General features: G+C 45.1%; 1 protein-coding gene across 1 annotated transcript in view; it reads right to left on the bottom strand.

Moving 5' to 3' along the window:
* VMP1 (vacuole membrane protein 1) overlaps window positions 1-17,671 on the bottom strand; it is a 58,830-nt gene that overhangs the window by 14,667 nt on the left and 26,492 nt on the right. Inside the window, exons 8-9 of the mRNA XM_027743341.2 lie at window positions 15,089-15,220; window positions 2,367-2,447 (exon numbers count right to left, since the gene is read on the bottom strand). Coding sequence (XP_027599142.1) covers window positions 2,367-2,447; window positions 15,089-15,220 — 213 coding nt within the window. The remainder of the gene's footprint in view (window positions 1-2,366; window positions 2,448-15,088; window positions 15,221-17,671) is intronic.

Below are 17,671 nucleotides of genomic sequence, written 5' to 3'. Positions count from 1 at the left end.
CCGAAATGGTCCCTGGACAGCTTCCACCTCAGGGACCTGCCCTGGGGCAGCTGCTCTGGGCACAGGAGTTGGTGAATTATTGACCCAGCCCAGCTCCAGGGTGTTCTGGGTTGGGTGGTTTGAGGGGTTTTGGGGAGTTCACAGAAGGTTTCAATGCTCTGGGCAGGGAGCCCTTGGGGCTGTGGGGCAGTAGGGCCAGCCCTGCACTCAACAGACATGGGCAGGAGTTACCCCAGGCCCCAGGAGGGTGTTCCTGGGCTTGGCTTTGAAAACACACGCAGACAGTGCTGGGAGTCGCCAAAAAAAGCCCACAAAGCCAGGAGGGTGAATTCTCCCAAGTCACAGGGAGGATTTTCAGGGCTGATTCTTGCTTTGTTCCTTCCCCAGAGCAGCCTTTCCACAGAAACAGGCTCAGGACAATACTGTGGCTTCCTTATTGCCACTCATCAACATTACAGTCAGTTGACCTCACTGGATGAACTTGCAGAGCTTTAAATTCAATTTGATGGGGCTTTTCTGTTGCATTTAGAAGCCACCACTCGACAGACAGTGACCCACAGCTGGGCCAGGACCACCACTCTGGGAGCAAGTTCTCCAGTCATAAAAAACACATCACATAAACCCCTGCTTAAAATCCTCAAGGAAGGTCCCAGTTCTGAGTGAAGGAGGCACCTTCCAGCACACAGAGGAGCAGCAAAAAGGAAGAGCAGGTGGTGGGGGGCTGGCTTTCTCTGCCTTTCTCTCCTCTCCTCTCCCTCAGGTGCCACACAAATGCACGGCTCTGGATCTCTGTTTTTCCCGGGCCTCTCCCCTTCCACAGCTGCTCCGCAGTTGCTCAGTAAACACATTAACAAATCCCCAGGTGCCTCCCGGGGGATCGATGGCTCCTCATCCCTCCCCCGCCCGGCCGGAGCTCCGGGCACGGGGCAGCGAGCAGGGAAGGAGTTCGGCAAATGTTTAAGGATTACTCAGCAGGAACTACAAAATGTTTACACGTCACCTCTCTCGTGTTTACCAGCTCCTTCCTCGTGTTCTCCTTGTCCAGCCACCCCAGGAACTCATCCCTGCCACCCCCGAGCTGTGCTGGGGACAGGGATGTGCCCCGGGTCACAGGGATGTGCCCCAGGTCACGGTGAGTCAGAGGAGGGAAGGAGCAGCCTGAGGGCTGGGAAGATTTGGGAACAGTTTGTAACCTCCAGCCAGTTCCAAAGCTCAGGGAACAGCAGCTCCGTGCAGCAACTACCAGATGAATCCTGTCCAGCTCACATTTGAGTAACGCTTGGTGTTGTCATCTCCACAGTTTAGGAAACTGGGAGATGCTGGGCAACTGTGGAATGAACACCTCACCCTAATGCTGTGCTTATCCCACAGGAATGGGACCATGGGGGGCCTGCACTGCCCTCCCTGTAATCCCATCCCAGGGTTTTTGTGGGATGAACAAGGCACGCCATTCCTACCAGTTTGCATCAAGCATATACAGAGAGACATTGCAGCCTCAAATTCCATATTTTTCTACCCCAAAAGAACAGCATAATCCTAGTCAAAACACTAAAACCCCCTTGCTGGGGATGCTCCCATCACCTCCTGCTCAGAGGGAAAATAAACCAGCAGCAGTTTGTAGCTCCAGAGCCAGGACTGACTTTTCCCTCCTCGTTCTGCCCTCTCTGGTTCCCAACGACCCAAAGAGCAGGTTTAGGATCACAGTGGATGGACACCCCAGTCAGGGTTCATCCAGGTGGTTTTCCACCCTTCAATCCATGTGTACCTCTGGATTTGAGGATGCCAAGCACTGTCCCCTTGTACATAAACACCTAAAGAAATCCTAACAGGGTTCCAGCAGATTCCCAGGGCAGGGATTCAAGACAGGCCTCAGCCTCCAAGGCAGGGAGAATTCCTGGCCTGAAACAGGGACACACCTCTGGAATTTTATAAGTTTTCCTCACTTTGACAAATCTTTGGTTTTTAGTGACCTGATACCTGTTTGTTTTTCCAGGTTTCCCCACTCCAGGCTGAACTAGAGAATTACTTGATTAATCTTTGGAAAATGATAAAACACCATTGCTGCACCTTTTGGGTTTGATGGATTAAAGAGGAAACAAAACTATCCCAAACTCATCACCTTCCAAGGAGAACCAGTGTCGAAGCCCAACGGTGCAGCTGAAGGAAGGGATAATAAATTAGCTGTGCTTTTATGCAGAATTCCCTGTGTTTGGTTCTAATCCAGGACTGGGGTTTCTCCACGTCAATCCCACAACGATCCCGCTTCCCTGAGCACCACAGAGGGCACAGAAACAGCAAACAATTAATTCCATGGCCAAACATTCCACCTGTGCCCAGAAATCCCCCCGTTCCCAGCCCAAACTCACCGAGGCACAGGCCAAGATCCCAAAGAATCCAACCTTCTGCACCAGGTTCTGCACGGCCAGTTTAGCCCGGGAAGCAAAGTCCTGCAGGGAGGAAAACAAAGGATTCCTGAGGCAAATCCCCAAGGAACAAATCCCAAATGTGTGTGGTTCCCGTGCCCTCCTGGCTTTGGGATTTTCCCACTAGGAATTGGGAGGAATTTTAAACCAAAAAGGCCAGTCTGAAGCGCTGGGCTTGGAGGGGCCAGAGGGATATTCCCAGTGCTCAGGGTGGGACTCCGACCACCCCCAGCCACTGGGGTTTGTTTTCCCAGTCCCTGCCGGTGGCACTGAGCTCCCTGTGCTTTGGAAACAGGTTTTCCAGTATTTATTTCCCCCATCTTTGCAATGCCAGTGCCTCATTCCTTAAGCAAGCAGAGGGAATGAATTCCTTCAGTGCTAAAAAGGCACTTCCTCAAACACAATAATCCCATTATTTCCTCAGATCTGTTCTCTCAAGCCCAGGATCTTCAGCAAAACACCCAATTCCAGGTACTGGCTACAACAGATTTGTAAAATTCCTTAAAATCCCCGAAGTTGGAGCTGAAATACTTGCAAAGCAGTGAAGGTGCAGCCCCTGTGACACACTCAGAACGTGCTTTTATTTTGGGATCAGAACTTCCTCCTAAGCCTCAACATTTGCCAAATGCTCAGGAACAACAACAGAAAACCGAACGAAAATAAATATAACTTTTATTATAAAATTATTGTAAAATTTTAAAAAGCAAAAATATTCTCACAAGCAGTTTATTTGAATGTGAGAAGTGAATTTACAAGAGGAGAAAAATCATTTTGAGGCAAAACTTTTGTGTCCAAAAGTGAAAAGCAGGGTCAGGAATTCCCTGCTCAGCCTTGGCCACGGCAGGTACAGAAAGCTGGGAATCTTTGGGAATAGCAAACACGAAAAAAATAATTATGAATTCTTGTTTAAAATCCCACAAAGAAGCAATAAAAAGCCGATTTTCCAGGAGCAAAGCAATAACCACAGATTAACATTTTGTAGGAAACTTATGTAGGAAATTACCCAAGGAAATTGCTCGAATCAATAATTAATGACATTCTAAATTCCACATTTTACCACAGAATTGTAGAATTTAGAATGTCATTAATTATTGACTAAAGCAACGACAGGACAATGCAGGAAATTTAAATTTATGCAATTTTAACTTTGTCACAGTTCTGTTGAAACCTTCAATCCTACACAGCACTGCAAGAAAACTACAGTTATTTGACAATGTCCTGGCATATTATTTAAATTCTGAGCCATAAAATTGACATAATTCTTTATGGCAGATTAAAAAAAAAGAATAAATCTGTGCTAAAGCCATTTGCTTCTTTTTACACCCCTTTTTCAAGTATTAGCCTTTTTTCCATTACTGGGCTTTGAAACAGTCAAATTCTCAAATTAAAAAAACCGATGACTTGAAGGCAGAATAATTCTATTTGTTATTCTTAGTGTTTGGGAAAATAAACCAAATTAAAGAAAATCCTTCAACTGAAAGGAAAAAAAATGCCAAATAAATGAGATTTCCTAATTATTACAGTGGGATATTTTAATTTTAAGGAGAATTTAAAAACCCTGTGGAATATTCTGTGAGGGGGAATTTTCTCCCTCTGAGCAGGAGTTACACCTTGGGGTCTGAATGTCTGATTATAAATAAGCAAACCCCAAACCAGGTGATTTATCATTATTTTACACTGGGTTTCTAATACACTCTTGTATTAACTGTCACAGAAATTGGAAATAAACTCTCTAGCAAACAACCTATAACCTAATCCTTTATTTTAAATAAAATATATTATTATAATTATATATAAATTGACTTTATTAACTCAGGGCAAGCCCAGTGCAACAATTTTAATCAAACTGCTTAAAACCAAACAGCTTCTCCTCACCCATGTTTCTTGATTGCTGTAGAATTCAAGGCTGCCTTCAAACTAATTTTTTTCCTCCAGCTAAAAATTAATAATAATAATAATAATAATAACAACCACCACTATTATTATTATTATTACTACTACTACTACTATTTTATAAAACCGATTATAGAAGTGTTTTAAAAAACAGTTTATCTCAAAAAAACCCCCCAAAACAAAACCAGTGTTTGGGCAATTTTTCTCACCTTATTAATTCATAACTTTATTTTTGTCAAGTTCTTACTCAGATGGTTTCTCCTTCAAGTTTTGGTTTTACATTGTCTCCAAGGAAAGTACATTTTTAAGTTCTAAAACTTTCACTCCAGAACTTCTAATTTGTTTTCTTTTTTTCCCCAACTTTTTAAAATAAGCATTTTTTCAAACTTTGGAAGCCTTTTTCAAAACTTTTTCAGTTTTTTTCCCAAATTTTTCAGGTTTTTTTTCCAAAACTTTTTCACTTTTTCAAGCTTTCAAACTTTCCTATTATTTTTTCCAAACTTTCTAAATAAGCCCAAAGACAAATTAAGGATTTTTTTTCCCCTACAAAAATAATCAGAAATACAGACACTGCATTTTTATAACACAATCACAGGCAGGAATAATTTCCAGGTTAATAAACCCACCAGGTTTGCAACAAAACTATGGATCTGCAGCCTCGATATTGACTTTATGAAACAAATTCACAACTATTTCCGTTTGGTCCCTTCCTTAAATCTTGTTTTCTGTTAAATCTTTGTGACATCTGCAACAATAAAACCCCTTCAAGGTTTCATTTCTCTGACAACACAACCCCCAGTTTCACAACTTTTACCTATTTCACAATGATATTTTTTCTCTTCCAAAGCCTGCACAGGGAACAATCTTTTCTCTTATTTTTTTTTTTTTGAATAGTTCGAAATCAAACAACTTTCAGCACTTAAAAAAAATTACATTATATAAATATATATATATATGAAAAAAGACAAAAGTTCAGCTACTTACAGGCACCACATTTTCCCCCCAAATTAAAGGATCTAGAGTGGCCTCTCAGCTAAATGTGATTCATTCTTTATAACATTTTAGCTCGCCGTGTTCCCTTCAGAGGTGGTTTGGTTTGGGGGGGTTTGGGAACACATTTCCTGTGAGCTCTGCAGCGCAGGCAGAGGGAGGTGAAGTGATTAAACATGACTTCACTGGGTTAATCATCACATCCCCACAACTGGGGGGGACAGAAGAGGCACAAAAGGTCGGGGGTGAAGGGCTGATTCACCGGGCTCGGCTCGGGGAGGGTGGGTTGGGATCTGCTCAGTTTGATCAGTTCATTGATCCCAACAAAAGCAAAAAAAAAACCAGCCCTCCCACACCTCCGAAACGAAGGGGACAGAGAAGAGAAATGACATGTTTTGCTGCAAAGTGGGATTTGCCACAGTGTTCCTCCTCCAAAGGGGCCTTGTGGAGCAGCTTTGTGCAAACAGGGACCTTCTATCCCTGGAAAAATGTCCTTCTTGACAGTGAATCTTAACTACACTTAACAGACAATCTTAACTGCAAGGCTTCATCCCACCCCTCTGTTTTCTTTGGTTTCCATTTATAATTTACTCTCTCTCTCTTCTTTCTCCCTCAGTAAAGTTGCACAAGCTCCTCTGCCTTTGAGTGAGGAACAAACTCCTCACCAGATCTGGACAAATCTCGAGACAAAAATGGACAAGCTCAAGACAAAAAACTATTTTAATCAATCAATTTTCCCCCTTTTCCCTCTGTAACACTGAGTTATTAATCAGGAAGCAGAACAGCCACTATTTGTGGTTCACAATGAAATTGTGAAGCCTCTTTTTTCCTCCTCTCCAAGAGCAGAGGTGGTCGATGGAGCTGCAGGGAGTGAGTTGATGGTATCAAGGAGATCTGAACAATCCCTACAGGAACAACCTTAACACTTCCCCAGAGATCTCTGCTCAAAAGCCTGCCCAGATTATGCCATGTAACAGTTTATTCTCCAACCTGGAGCTGCAGCCAGATTTTAGGAGCACCAGGAAAGCCACGGCCCCCCACCACAAACCAGCTCAACCCCTGAAAGGCACGACCCAAACTTCCAGAGATTTGAGGCCTGAAAAACTCCTCTCCATTTTTTTTCTTTTTGCTGCTGTAAAAACCTCAAGTACTTTTGAGAAGAAGGGAAGGAATATTTGAGACTAAATGGCATCCCAAGTCCATCGTGTACATGTTCCCTACTCGTAAGATCACCCGGGGCCTTAACGTGGGATGGGGGGAAGTCAGTGATGCATTCATGGAACTGCTCCAGCAGGATATTCATCACCTGGCAGATGGTGCCCTGAACAAGTTAAAAATAAATTTCTGGAAGGCCTGGAAGGGGTTACAAAGGATTTGTTACTCTGAGAGAAAACAGGAGCATGGAGGAACATGGAGAAAATAACAAGACAAAGAGGGATCTGAAGGGAATGTGCTGCACCTCGATGGTTCCCCACAACCCAGCTGCTGCAGAGATGGATGTTCATCCCAGGGCAGACCCCCCACTCCAAATGTGTGACTGGAATGTGATGAAGTGGACGTTCCCTTAAGGTCTGAGTATAATTTATATTACTGTTATAATGTTAATGTTTTTCTTACTACAAAAAGTTAAACCATCCAAATAATAAACTCAAGAGAACACTTTTCCCCCCCAAAGATTGAAACCCATGTCCAAAGGCACCACCTCAGATTATCAAAATTATAGATTCCTTAACATTTAAAGAGCTGCCTACACAGACAGTGCCCCTCTTTATGTAAGCATCTGAGTTATGTTAAAAATGAGCTGCTCAGTATTTTGTTACTTCTGGCTTTCTGTCCCAACACAATGGAATCAAACACAACTTATGGGAGAATGACCATTTGTGGTCAGGCAGTGGATTCCAGGATTTCAGAGGACTGGGAAGAATTACTAACTCGTTGGAATAATGGATTAACTGCAGAGGAGCAGCTCCACAGAAGTCAGGGAGCTCCCTGTGGGATGGGAGGGCCCAGCACACATCCCTGCAAGGACGGGAGATCAGCAGGGATTTAAGGAGCAACCCACCAACCTGGAGAGAAGGGGAGGAGAACAGGGATCAAATCCAGCAAACAGTTCACCCCTCAGTGACCATTTCACACAAGAAACCAAAGGTGACAGATCTCCCGAGGAAGGTACAAGCAGGAATATTCTGATTGTGGTTTGTGATCTCCCAATCCATCAGCTCCAATGATTCCTGGCATCTGAATGTGTATGGGAAGGGCTCTGGATCCCTATTCCAGCTTTCTCCCAAGTAATTCCAGCTTTGGAATTACTAAAGAAAGGGCAAACTAAAAGAGGGTATTTCCCCCCTGATGCCTGGAGAGCAGAGGGTGAGAGGGGTAAGGTTTAAACCTACTTCTCACTCAGGAATCTGGGAAAGAAAGGTCCTGTCTGGGAAACTGGGCTGCCAAAGGAGAAAGCTGGAGGAGGTTTTCAAGGATTGCTGGAAGCAGTCAAGGGAAGGTGGCAGAACTAAGCAAGAACTGAAATTAGATAAAAGAAAGGTATTTACACACAACAGGCACAGAACAGACATTCTAGATGCTAAGTTTGAGAAGGAAATAAGCTACACTCCACAAAAAGTCTGGGCTTTTTTGGGACATTAAATTCTGGAAAATCAATTGGTCATTTTTGGGACATCTGAGTTTGGAAACTCAGACCTATGAGGAACTGCAATTAGTCCTCGTGTCAGAAAAACTGAAGGTTTTCCACAGAAAACACAGTTCAACTCATTGTCCTCAGATTTTAAAAGTGGTGGTAGAAATGACAGACCTGAGGAGCCACAGGGCCCTGGGAGGAGCTGAATCCTCTGCCAGTCCTGTGGGAACAGAGCACAACAAAGTGTCCATCCCAACAGCAGGCTTTGCTTTCCCTGTCCATTTAATTTTAGCCTGCCTTGGAGCAAAGGTGTGAAAATTCCAAGAAATGGATCCACTCTATGGTAAGTTATGGTTCCTCCCCAAGAATTCAACCAGCTCTAGATCAATCCATCAGGAACTTCCAGGTATTAATTTCATTAACCATTTGTACCAGGGTAAGAACCATTTCATCTCCCTCTTCTTGTGGGAAGAACCAGCAAATGTTTCTTCATAACAAGCTCCATCTCAGGAGCTGCAGGCTCAAGGTTTTAGACTGTTACAGTCCAACACCCTGCTCAGCTTTGGAAGGGAAACCCCCAAATTAACACACATTAGAGAGCTCAGTGGGTCTGTAACTCAAATTTAAGCCAGCATTTCCCACAGCCAGAACTGAAGCTCTCAGCCTTCTCCAGATAAAGCCCTTCTGCTTCATACTGTAAGAATAAAGAAATTCTGCAAAGAATAAGACACAATTAAAGGAAATGGCCTGAAGGAAGAGGAAGGAGCTTGTCCTTTCAGTCTTATCAGATGTGTCCTGCAGGGCAGAGGCCCCTGGAACCACATCCCCTGCCACCTCTGCTCCTCACACCGGGGCTGTGCAGCCACAACAGCAAGGTGTCCACTTGGACACTTGGTAGTTCTGCACAAAAACATGAAGGAAAATGATGTTTTCCCTTGCTAAAGCACTACTTTCTCTTCACACCTCGCAGGAGACCCGGCAGTGAGCAGGGACAGATGTCCCAGGGAGGTTGTGCAGCCCCTGGTCCTGAGGGCTCCCAGACCTGGCCTGACAATCCCTGAGGAACCTGAGCCTTGGACAAACGCTCTGAGCAAAAGGTTGGGGCTGGAAACTGCCTCAGGGCCCGCTCAAGATGAGTCTTCCTGTCATTCCAGAGTGGAGAGGGAGAGCCTCTGACCCCTCTGGTTCCCACAAGCAGCCCCTGAGCTCTGCAGCCTCTGCTCTCACTCAGAGCTGGGCTGGCACTGCCTCCCAAACCCCCCCGAGCTGCTCTTTGATCCCAAAGCCACAGCTCTGCCAGTCTACTCACAGCAATTCCATTAAAATCCAATTAAAACCAATCAGGTCCTATTTTCAGGCAGTTTCAGATCCAGGTGTTGTAAGGAAGGGCTCCCAATCGCTGGAGTTATTGCTTTGCTTCAGCCACCACCACCAAGAAAGGAAGGGATTTTTGCTAATCAAATGATTGACTTTTGATAACCAATTGACTTTTTCAGTCTCTGACAAATCTGAGGAGGGCCATCAGCACTGGAAAAAACCCCACACTTTCTCCACAAGGAACTTAGAAATAAGTTAAGGATTAAAACACACACACCAAAAAATCACTTGTAGAACAGAAGTGAGGAACTTCTTCCCCAGCTGACAAAGCCTCCAGCACACAAAAGTCTTCCCTGAGAGCCCCATGGGCAATTCTGAGCAAAGCTCTCCCTCAGAGGTTCCCAGACAGCTCCAAGTGCTCTGCATACCAGACTCTTGTACAACACAGATATTTAAACAGTGTCTGGAGCAGAGGGGGGGGGAAAGCAGCCATTTTCTTGGTTATGACACTCTAAGTCATTTCTATCAGTTATTGAAGGCTCTCCCTGGAAAAAATACTCTGAAGCAGCTTTTCTGACCCAGCTTTTGGTCATTTATTGGTCTTTCTCGGAATATTGGGGAGTGAAATATCAATTATTCAGGACCACATTTTCCCCTTAGGAGCTTGTGTTGGGCATTCCCAACACACACAGAGCAGAGCAAATCCAACTACCTGCTTCTCCACAGCCTCTGTGCAGCTTCCAAAATTTCCAGCACCCCCGGGGACGTTATTTCTCATCTGTGTTGTTAGGTGAGAAATTTGTCACCGAAAAAAATTCTCCTGACCTAATACTGAGTGAAAATGTTGCAGAGTAATTTGGATTTCTTCCCTGCCTTTGATGATTTCTGATTTCTGCCCTTACACACCGAGCACCAGAATAACAGGGGGGCTGCGTGAGTGAGTTTGAGGGAACAGACGTTGCCACAAAGAGGCATTTGGAGCAGAATGTCAGAGAGTCACCTCCAGCTCACCAGCAGAAATTAGTAATGCAACACCCACTGCTGGTTTTGCCTTATCTGAGCAGGTGTGCAAATGAACAGAACAATGCTGAGCCTCCCCTGCTCCTGCCAGTGCCCAGAGAGCTCCAGCCAGGAGCTGCCTCACACACACAGATTGTCTCCCCTCTGCCTCCATTAACTCTTTGCTACCTCTTTTCTCAGGAAGTTCTCTAGATGAAGTTCTCTTATTTAAAGCTTTCATTGACTCATTTCAAGACTTATCTTGACTCAGTAATTTTGTTACTCAGACTGTTCCCCCGTTACACTGCCCGTGAAAAACCCACCACACCTTATTAGTTCACTGTCACTTTGCCACCTCACTCCCAAGCACTCAGAGAGAGTTTTTACAGTGAAGCTTCAAGGTTGGATTAGTTTTGAATTTCTATTTAATTACAGATTAAAGAGGTAAGATTAACTAATTAACAAATCCAGGCATCAAACAGGACTGGAGTGTGTGAGGACCAGTCTCCTGGTGACCACCCACCCAATAACTGTGCAGTACAATTAATGAAGAGGGGAAGCTGATGAGGAAAGGGGGTGACTGGAAGACTGAGCAAGAGGAATGATGAGGGGAATTTGATGTTCAGTTTAAATAAGTTAGTTCTGGGAAAGCAAAAAAAAAAAAAAAAAAGAAGTGGAGGTTTCCCAGTGATTGTACGTGACCCCTCCACTTCCATTTTTGTGATAAGTGCTTTATAAAAACCTGCTTGTGGTCTGCTTTAACTTCTTTTTTTCCTTGCACCAAATACCCTTAAATGTTGATTAAAGCAGCCAGCAGCCAGAGAACCCCTTTCAAGCAGGAATTTATCAGAGAGGAGCTGTTAATTAAATCGAATCGGGGGAGAGATCCGTTTTTAATTTGGCCACCTTTTACACTGCTAATTAACTAAGATTTCACTTATTAGTCGAATCTAATCATTCCACGGGAGTGAAGTCACAGTGTCGTGTCAGAACACAGCGCTGGGCTCTCCCCACAGCCAGGGCTGGGTGTGGCAGGACTTTGTTCTGCCTCTGCAAAGAGAAACCCCACGTGAAGAGGTGGAAAAGCAATCCAGGCAAAGGCACCCGGGCTCTCAGGAGCGCTGGAAAGATGGGATTAACATGTGTCCAAGTGTCACTATCACAAAAGTTCATCAGTTTAACTCCTTGCAGGGCAGGAAGTCGTTCTCTGGAGCTCCTGACGCAACCAAAGCAGTTGCACAGCTCAGTTTAATACAAACCCTCTCGAGTCCACGTTGACAAATTCTTTAACAAGCCCTGTGGTTACAGGGAAGCTGGTTTCAGTCTGAGTCACTCCTGTTCAAACAGTTTACTGGAAATGGAGGGGAGGGGGAATTTTCAGAGAAGTCATGTGATGGCCAGACAAACCACAACCAGCAAAGGTTCAGTGGAGGCAAAAACAGGTCCCAGCAACAACTGACACCCAGAGCGCAGATGGCACCCAGTCATTTCCAAACCAGCCCTGCTGCAGCCCCGGCATCTCCATGGATTTAACCCCTTTCCAAGCCTCTGTTCTTCCAGAGGCAGGACACGGCTTGGAAAGTAAACAAACAGCAGTGGCTGATAGTAACACAGGCAACTAGAAAATATTTTTACGTGGAAATTTGGCTGCCCCGAGGCTGCACAGGAGCAAAGCCCGGTGTGTAAATCATTAGTCCTTAAAAATGTGCCACTTAATGAAGCCAAACACTTACAGTCATTAAGGGTTAGATATGCACAGAGATATCAGTACTTTCCCCTCTCAGCAAGGAGTACCAAGATACAGCAAGGCCCAGCACTGTCACCAGGCTCTAAAAAGCTTCATTGTCACCAGGAACCTCCCTCAGCTTTAAGTGTTTCAGCGTGACAGAGAAACGATGGGAAAACTCAACAGTCAGCAAGTGTTCAACTGGCAAGAGAGTCCCTGCACACGTGTGTGGAGACACGAGCTGCACAAAGGATGTGTGCTCTGGCATTACCAATGTGCTGCCCCAGCACTGAGCAGGATTCACTTCCCCTAACTGAGAGGCTGCTGTGCTGGAGATACTCCCTGTGGCTAAAAGGGGAGCTCTGATAAAACACTCCCTGGCTCTGGAATTCCACTGGAAGAGAGTTAAAGGCAACAGAGATACTGTTTTAAACACTGGTGATTTTTAAATGCTGCCCCGAGTGCTCACAAATCAGAGGGAGCTGCTCCATGCTGGGCTCTCAGTGTGTGAGGGGAAAGGGCCCAGAGTGCAAACCCACCCTCCTTGTCCAGGGCAAAGCCACGAGGCAGGAGAAGCTCCAACACTCCCTTTTATGTAACTGGAACTCACTGGTGAGCACACACAGGGACACAGGGAAAGGAGAAGTGAGTGTTCCTTTAAAATGAGGGGCTTTTTCTGAAGGGTGCTAATGGGAAGTACAAGACAGACACACACGTCACCTGCAGGCCAAGGAGCTCTCTCAAAACCCAGCTCAAGGTCACTCAGATCTGAGATTCAGGACAGAAAATCCATCAATAGACTCCCTAAAGTAACTAGCATTTTACTCTGTGTAACTCTGACTGGAGCACTGAACCTTTCTGCTGCTTAATCCTTTTTTGGTTGGTTTCTTGGGTTTTTTTTAAGTGCCCAGCCAGCAGCACATTCCCCTCACAGATCCTTCAGGCTGGATGTTACAGGCATGATCCATTCTCACCAGAGAAGATCCTCATCTGTTTCTCCAAACTACCATTGTTTTTGAGAAACAGCAGCCCAGGCTCTCTGAACAACACACACACAGAGGGAATCACGTCAAACCATTTGGCTCTGCCTTGTGGGCAAAGAGCAGCTCAGCTATTCTTCAAAATCCAACACCCATTCCCAGGCCTTTCCAAAAGCCTGGACAGAACAAGACCTTTATGCTGAAAGAAGGCTCCTGTCGTTTGCCATCAAGCATTTGGAGCATCCCCCAGGGCACAGGACACTTGTCACATCCTGCCCCGTGTTTCCCTAAGCCCTGGGAAGAGTGGGAGAAGCCGATGGAGGTAATAAAGATGGGTAATGAGCAATTTAAAAATAGGCATCACCAGGGGCTCGTGGATGCAAATGACAGGACAAGCAGTGATAAGCTGTGCTGGAGATGGGGATTTGCAGAGGTCAGAGGAAAGGCAGGCCTGTCTCCCACAGACATCCAGCGAAAACACCAGCGAAGCCAAAAGCAAAAAAAGGAAGTCACATTAGCAAATGGAAAAAACTGAACTGTCAGTTTTATGAGCACAATGCAATTTAATCAGATTGTCAAAGCCTCACGCTAGAAGAGTTTATAGAAACCAAACCACAAGTGGAGTTTAAAAGATTGTTGGGGGTTTTTTTGGTGTTTTTTTTTTTTCCTGGCCATCCATCCACAAAACAAGACGTTTCAATCCAAACCCGATTGCCAAGAAAAAATAAAATCAAAAGTAGTGGTAAATAACAGCATCATTTTTCTTCATTAATTCCACAAGGCCACTTGTTTACTCTGGGCAGTCAGTACAGCTATAGTTTGGCCTGGCCTGACAAAATGCTCTCTAGCAAAAAAATCTTCTGCCCAAGAATCTTACTGTGCGTTCTGGAAACCAGCTCTGGCTGCTCCCACCACTGCACACACATAGAATTTGCTGGGAGAGTTTCAGGAAACACAGACACTCCAGTCATGGGCTCCACTGGTTTCATTGTTGGGGTGTTTTTTTTTTTACCACAACTCGATTTTTATGCAGTTGGGGATTTTATACACTCAGGGGTTACTTTGCAGAGCAAAGATTGATGAGAGAGTAAAGAACAAAGCAGATGTTTTTTTTCCCCCTGCTGCATCTTTAAAAAAAATAGAAGAATTTACTATTTGTAAGAGCAGAAAAACTCTCTGGAACTTTCTAGGAGGGGGAGGCTCTCAGGAAACACAGGGTTTACTGTCAGAATTACTAGATTGCATTTAGTATTTCCAGACAAACCACTTTCATGGAAAAGCTTCATCCATCTTTTGAAGGAGAAAAAAAAATAAATATATATTTATCTCTCCCCCTGGCAGAAGAGTTCAGAGACATCAGTGCATATTAAATAGCATCTGCTGGTTTTTAACAGCAGTCTCATGACTTATTTCAACTTAGTGGCAGACAAAACAGGATAAGAAGGAAAAATACAGAGGAAAAATTCAGTGGCAAGGAGTACGAGGAAAAAATGCTTAATTTCTTCTAAAACAGCATCAGTAACTTGTGACCAGGATGCAAACTCCTGACCTGAAGGAAAAATTAGCCACTAATGCTTGACTGATGGAGAGCATCGACTGCAAACTTTGCTGAAACACTGAGAGTGTTTCACCCACCGAGGAAACGAAGGACAGAGTGACAACAAGGGACTGGGAGCAGTTTGGGAGCATTTTCACATCAGGAGAAAAATTCCCCACTCAAGTGTCATCTGGAAGGGATGAGCTGGGACTGAAAACCATCCCCTGGCCCAGGGAGGCTCTAAATGCAGCCCAACAGCCCTGACTGGGGCCGAGCAGCTCCTCTGCCCCCAGTTCCTCAGCCCACTGTCTCCCCACCTTCCCTCTGCTGCTCCTGGAAGTCTCAATAACTGTAGCACTCGTAGCAAATATTTGGCTGCACTGTTGCTTCTGCTCCAACAAGCCCCATCCTTGTCCTGCCATCCCCACAGGTATCTCTCCCCAGTGCAGGATCTTTTCCCACCCCTGGGAAGTCCCTCGTGAGCTCACACCGAGTGATTTTCGGCCCGTTCCCGTTTAATTGGAAGGGGTTATTTACTCCATCTAGTTGCCCCGTGTTTTATTAATTATTGTTTTGCACTGTTCTTACTTGTGCAGTCTCTGCATGTTCCAGCATCTCCTCGAATTCCTGGTACTCCTCATCATCGGGTTCAGCACCGGAGAGCCGGGCTGCCCTCGCCATGAAGTAGGGGGGCAGCTCTCCAATGGCTGTGCCAGCACCCTGGGAAAAAAGGAATTCTCATTTATTTTCTCAAACAGAAAACATGTGACATGCACAGTCCTGTGAACATTTCAAATCACTCCAACTGCCGGGACCAGCTGTTTGGAGAGGTTTGCTTTCATCCACCAGGAAAACTTCCCATGATTTCAAACATAACGCTGCTCCTCTGAATCCCCCTTTTTCCTTGTTTAGCTCCTCTCAGGGCAGATCCCACATCCCTGACTCAGCAGGGCCCTGCAGTCTCACCCCACCACATGATCCCAGACACATTCTCCGGCATGTGACAGCCCTTGATCCCGAGTGGCCTCCAAAATAATCTGGGAGCTCCTCCCCGGTGCTGTCATGGAGTTTTACTCGTCCAGTCATGAGACTCGGTGCAAGTGTTTATTAGAAAACAGGCTCGAGTTTTACTACAGCTGTGAGCAAGGAAAAAAGGTTAAGCAGAGCTTGATCTCGGGTTTTCCCTCTCCTTCAGACTTCGGAATAAGTGCAGCCAAGAGAAGCCCAGATGAAAGGATGGCTGCTTTTCACCACAGGAAAATTAGATTTGTTTTCTCAGGACATCAAATGACTCATTTCAATCCTGTGGGTAAAACGCAACTTTAGCTTAACCAAGGGGGGGAAAAAAAAGCAAAGGGAGACAGCTAAGGCTGAACATATGGATAAACAGAGGCTAAGGAAACAGGAACTTGGAATCAAGTGGGGATGGTTTAAATTTAGGGCAGGTAAGAGCCAATAGTTGGGCGCTGGCTGGGGGTGTGCCAAGGCTCAGCTCCCCGCAGATGGATTTTCTCCCTGATAACAAACGCTTTTCTCTCCAGTGACAAATGCTTTTTTCTGCTCCTTCTGAAGCTTTTCAGCTTCCTTTGTTCCTGCCCTGTGTGCAGCTGCAAGCAAGAATTCCAGCTGCTGTGCTGATTCCAAATCAACAGGTTGTGGTTTTAAAGAGAGCTGCCCGAGCTGTTAAAGCCTCAGTTGAGGCTCACAGAGTGCGCGGCCTCGCGTGTTTGTGCCCTTGTTTTCCACAGCAGAAAAAAATTTAAACGGGTGCAACAAGCTGAACTTCATTAATCTGCATATTTCTGGCACGAGGGGAAGATAAGGCTGAAAAACAGTAGCAACAACACTTCAGAAAAATTAACTTGAGGTTATGTTCTCAGGGTGATGCAAGAACAAAAAGTCACATTGCTCCTCCAGGCTCTGCCAATTTGCTTTGGCTTCGTTCTGTGAACTGAGGAAGAGGTTTGCATGTGTGTGTACTGGACATGAACTTGCTTTAAATTGGCTAAGTCACATGCTCATTATTACAAAACATTTCAGAAGTGCAGCAAAAAATCATATGATTTCATGTCTGCTGGAGATAGGTTCCTTCAGTGCCCCCCTCCCCAAAAAAAAGCAGCAATTAAGGGATCCAAAGTATTTAACTGCTTTTGGTAACATTGGCTGTTTTCACCATTTAACTCTGAATGCCAGTTTTACAGAGAGATTCCTTGGACTAACAACAAACTGGAAAGGCAAATGCTAATCAAAATTCTTTCACACAAATACATTCAGAAAAGGAAACTGGGAAATGACTCCACTAGAAAGAGTCTTTTAAACAGATTTGATCCTGCTCAGGACACAGGCCGCCTGTTCTGCTAATCCTGAGCAATTAAACACTTTTATTCTTTCCCCTTATTTCTTGTAAAAAAAAAAAAAAAGGCAAAAACCAAAAAGGCTGCAACACATTAAAAATATAGGGCACTATTGAATTCCTTGTCCCTGTGGGATGGGAGGCTGTGAAAACTGGCATTCACCTCTGAGACTGTTCCTGAGAGTCCTTCTGCAGCCAGGGCTGGTGGAGCCAACTCAGAGTGATTGCAAAAAAGCATCATTTTCATTTCACCTCATAATTCCTCGGATGCAGAGATATCTGATCCCTGTAACACCCATTATCAGCACAAATGGCCAGCACTGACGTGCAAGGGACCAGCAAGGATTTTAACCTCTGGAAAACCCTGAGCCTGGCTGAAGTTGGCAGCAGCCAGTGCTGCTTTTGTGCTCTGAGTCAAACCCCTCGTGCAGATAAATCCCCACGTTTCAGCCTCGCAGGATCCTCTGCCTGGGCAGCTTTGGTTTGTTTTATTTTATTTTAGTCCCCACTGGGACCGACCTGCTTTCAGCATCTCACAGCAGGGCTGTATTGCTGCCACCCTCCTGTCTCCCTCCAAACACAAAGATTGGCCAGATTCCGCTCTGGAGCCTTTCAACAAAACTTCACAAGTCTACAGGAAACAGGCTGATCTCCACACACCCAATAATCCCTCAGCTTGTGCATTTATCCAGTATTTATCCCAGCTTCAGATCTCATTAGAAGCTGTTGGCTCCATTGAAAAGAAACGAGATTTTCTGAGCTCGCTCAATCCCCCCCAGATTAGGAATTAAATTTAATATTCCAGAATCCAGTTTAAA

The sequence above is a fragment of the Pipra filicauda genome, unplaced genomic scaffold (assembly GCF_003945595.2).
Source record: "Pipra filicauda isolate LSUMZ 115617 unplaced genomic scaffold, ASM394559v2 scaffold211_size2331000_pilon, whole genome shotgun sequence".
Taxonomy (NCBI): Eukaryota; Metazoa; Chordata; class Aves; order Passeriformes; family Pipridae; genus Pipra; species Pipra filicauda.
Note: the sequence above shows the minus strand (reverse complement) of the source record. Positions and strands in the feature narration are given on the sequence as shown.